This window comes from Zea mays, chromosome 7 (genome assembly GCF_902167145.1).
Source record: "Zea mays cultivar B73 chromosome 7, Zm-B73-REFERENCE-NAM-5.0, whole genome shotgun sequence".
NCBI lineage: Eukaryota > Viridiplantae > Streptophyta > Magnoliopsida > Poales > Poaceae > Zea > Zea mays.
The window spans coordinates 2491298-2494972 of NC_050102.1; the positions used below are offsets into that span (position 1 = coordinate 2491298).

At 38.8% G+C, this 3675-nt stretch overlaps 1 protein-coding gene across 1 annotated transcript; it reads left to right on the forward strand.

The window, feature by feature from the left end:
• The first annotated feature begins 466 nt into the window (after window positions 1-466).
• LOC103631895 (Os07g0120600-like protein) lies at window positions 467-1295 on the forward strand. The gene has a single exon (XM_008653731.4). The coding sequence runs from the start codon at window positions 603-605 to the stop codon at window positions 1032-1034; it is 432 nt and encodes a 143-aa protein (XP_008651953.1). The 5' UTR covers window positions 467-602; the 3' UTR covers window positions 1035-1295.
• Window positions 1296-3675: the final 2380 nt, after the last annotated feature.

Below are 3675 nucleotides of genomic sequence, written 5' to 3' on the forward strand. Positions count from 1 at the left end.
GTGAATTTTAAATATGGATATGTACGATAGACTTACGTTTGATAGACAGCCGAACTAATTGCGTGGGGTAAGCGATGAGACTGCGGCGGTCAGTACCAACTGCCAACTGTGCGCGAGACCATATGTCATCGACAGGTATGAACCAGCGTTGAATCCAATGCCGTTGGCAATTCTGTGACAATGGCAAGACTTTGGTATGTACGTCAGATATGGTGACCAAGTTCTGGGGCGAAATGTTAACAAGTTGGATGAGTAGACAACAGGCTGAACTGTCACAGCTTTTTATGATGGCATGTTATATTTTAGTTCAGTGCAGCTGGGACGTGGAGAGAAACGGTCAATTCTGCAGTTCAGCACGCCGGACAAGAAAGCACACCACATTGGCCCTTGTCAAATTCAACGCAGTTTGCTAACAGCGTCAAAATAAGACTGCATGTACGTCGTCTTCCACTGCTTCTCTTTACAATCTGCCTGCCTATATATCTGCTGTAGTTGCATCTCCGATCAAACAAGCACTTCATCACTATCAAAAGAAACCTGCTACAGTTTACAAAGTATATTCTCTTTTTTCTTGCCACCACTCAGAGCTCCATCTGTAAATCATGGCGTCCCAGGCCATTGAGAGCCACCGTGCAGGTGCAGAGGTCATCACCGGAGACGCCGCATGCAGGAAGAAGTCCATTGAGCTGCTGGAGGAGCTGGGCCTTCCCAAGGGCCTGCTTCCTATGGAGGACATCCAGGAGTTCGGATACAACCGTGACACGGGGTTCATGTGGCTGGTGCAGGGGAAGAAGAAGGTCGAGCACACCTTCAAGAAGATCAAGCAGACGGTGTCGTACGCCGCCGAGGTGACGGCTTTCGCTGGGAAGGGCAAGCTGAGGAAGATCACTGGCGTCAAGACCAAGGAGCTGATGCTCTGGCTTAGTGTCGTCGAGGTGTACATCCCGGAGTCCTCGCCAGAGAAGGTCACCTTCAAGACTGGCACCGGCCTCTCCGACAGCTTTGACGCCGCTGCCTTTGCCCTTGGAGAATGAGGAATCACCAGATGAGAGACAAATGATGATATGCAAGAAAAAAACAACAGTCTACTTAGGGGTCTTTGTTTAGGGATTATAATCTGCTCAGATTATATAATCCAACAAATGTTAAGTCTAAGAAGCATGCTCTATGAGCTTATATGATCTTCTCGATACAGAAATCTGTTTAATTTCTTGTCATCTCTGTACTTTTTTTCTTTCTTCTTTTTCTGGAATGATGTGCTTTTTAAATTATAAACCAAAGTGTTGTTTTGGCTCTGTTCCTTCAATTGATTTGCAGTTAATTCATATCTTTAGATCTATGTTTTTCTTTAGTTAATTCATAGCTGCAATTTCCCTAGTCTAATTTTACTATTTTTAATGGTAAGCTAATCATTGCATGCTTAAGCTTTGATAAAAAATTATGCTCATTAGATCATGTATGATCTAGATTTATATTTGTTAAATAGTTTTTAAATACGAATAAATTTATAACCCTGCTATACATGATTCAATGAGTAATAAATTTTGTTGAACTCCACATGAGTAGATCTACATATTGAACATATGATACAGTATCCTTTAGTATAAATTTTTTGTTGTACCTTCGCATCTATATGCTTTAGTTCATACCGACAGTTTTTGTGGTCCAATCATGGCGAATTTTTTATAGTGGACTTATCATTGCATGATTGAGATGTAGCACAAGTTTCAAGCTCATTGGATCAAGTATGTCTGAGTTATAGTTTTATCTAGAAAAAACTTGGTAAAACCATAACTTAGTCATACATAATCCAATGAGCATCAAGTTTTTACTACCACTCAAGCATGCAATGGTTATCCCACCATACCACATCACACCATATAAACTGACAATTGGTCATGGTCTATGAGTTGTGGTAATTCTCTAAGAAGCTCATAAAAGAGATACATCACCATGACTTAGGCGAGATCCTACTTTTTCGGGCTATATCTAGCTAAATCAGCTATCAATCAGTCTATATTGACCATCGTCAGCCTTTATCTACTGCAACACTCTAGTGCATAGTCTTCATCGTCATCCTACAACCACTTCATCACCACATCTTTATAGACTTTTTGTGACACAAAACACAATATTTATTGAAATACAAATCCATCTTATTACATAATTAAGCAAATAAAATTACGTAATTCATAAAAAAATTTAAAATTACATGACTCAAACATAAAAATAAAAATACATATTTACAAATAAAATTACATAGCATAATCATATTTTTAAAAAATAAAAAAATTTATAGATAAGATTCTTGGATTTTATTTTGGTTTTATTTTGAATTTTTGGGACTACAAATGGTTAAAAAAGCAATTAGCTGGCATGACATATGCGTGAACCAATCAAAAAATGTCACGTCACTAAAGTCGGTTGCTAATGACCGGTTTAGGTCAATACCGATTGGTTTGTTTGATGTCATGGTTGGTAATGCCTGATTTAGCTCTAACACAGTCGATATTTACCGATTCGAGCGGTCGATAGACCACCGTCCGGCCAACTGACCCAACCTATATTAGAACGATGTGGTCGATACCAACCCATAGTCAACTGTCAGTATAGTCTAGTGTTGTATCCAACCTTGGAAGTTCCACCTACGGAGGTAGCCTAAAGGACACTAAGTATCAGTCAGATTCTTGAGTGAAACTAATTTACCCAAAACTATCATTTTAAGGCACAGTCTCTTGAGTAATTGTGAGCTAGTATAACTCTTGAGTCTAGGTGGATGTTTAATTTAACAGTCTCCACCATAAACCTAGTATATAAAAAATATTTGTGTCCTGCACCGCCGAGGTGACGGTGTTCGCTGAGAAGGGCAAGCTGAGGAAGATCACTGGCATCAAGACCAAGGAGTTGATGCTCTAGCTTAGCGTCGTCGAGGTGTACATCTCGGAGGCCTCGCCTGATAAGGTCACCTTCAAGACCGTCCCGGCCATTCCTACATCTTTGATGCTACTGCATTTGCCCATGGAGAATGAGGAATCACCAGATGAGACAAATTATATGCAAGAAAAAATACCAGTCTGCTTAAGTCTAATAAGAAACATGTTCCATGAGCTTATATGATCTTCTTGATACTGGCAATCTGTATAATTGCTCGTTGGCTTTGTATTTTCTCTCATTTTCCTTTTTTCTGAAATGTTGTCTTTTTAAAATATAAACCGAAAGTGTTGTTTTGACTCTACTCCTTCAATTGATTTGCAGTTAGCTATTTTTTATGAAGTTGATTCATAGTTGCAATTTCTCTAATGCAAGTATAACAAATTTTTTATGGTGAACTAATCATTGCATGCTTGAGCTATAATAAAAGTTCATGCTCGTTCGACTTGGATCTCAAGGCCAACCATGAGAAAAAGACACAGCTAAAAATCAAAGAAGTTATTGAGAGCTCAAGTGATGATGTAGTTGGTAGCGTAAAGCTAGGACTAATGGTGAAGAAGACAACTAAGACGCTAAAGAGGCTAAACAAAGAAGACATAAAATTTGGTTCAAGAAAACATAAATTCTTCACTAATAGCAAAAAATAAAACCCATATCGGAAAATTGGTTATCTTGCTCACCACTACTCCAAGTCAAAGAAGAACAACAAGTTCAAGGACAAAAAAGATGATGCAAGTGATAATG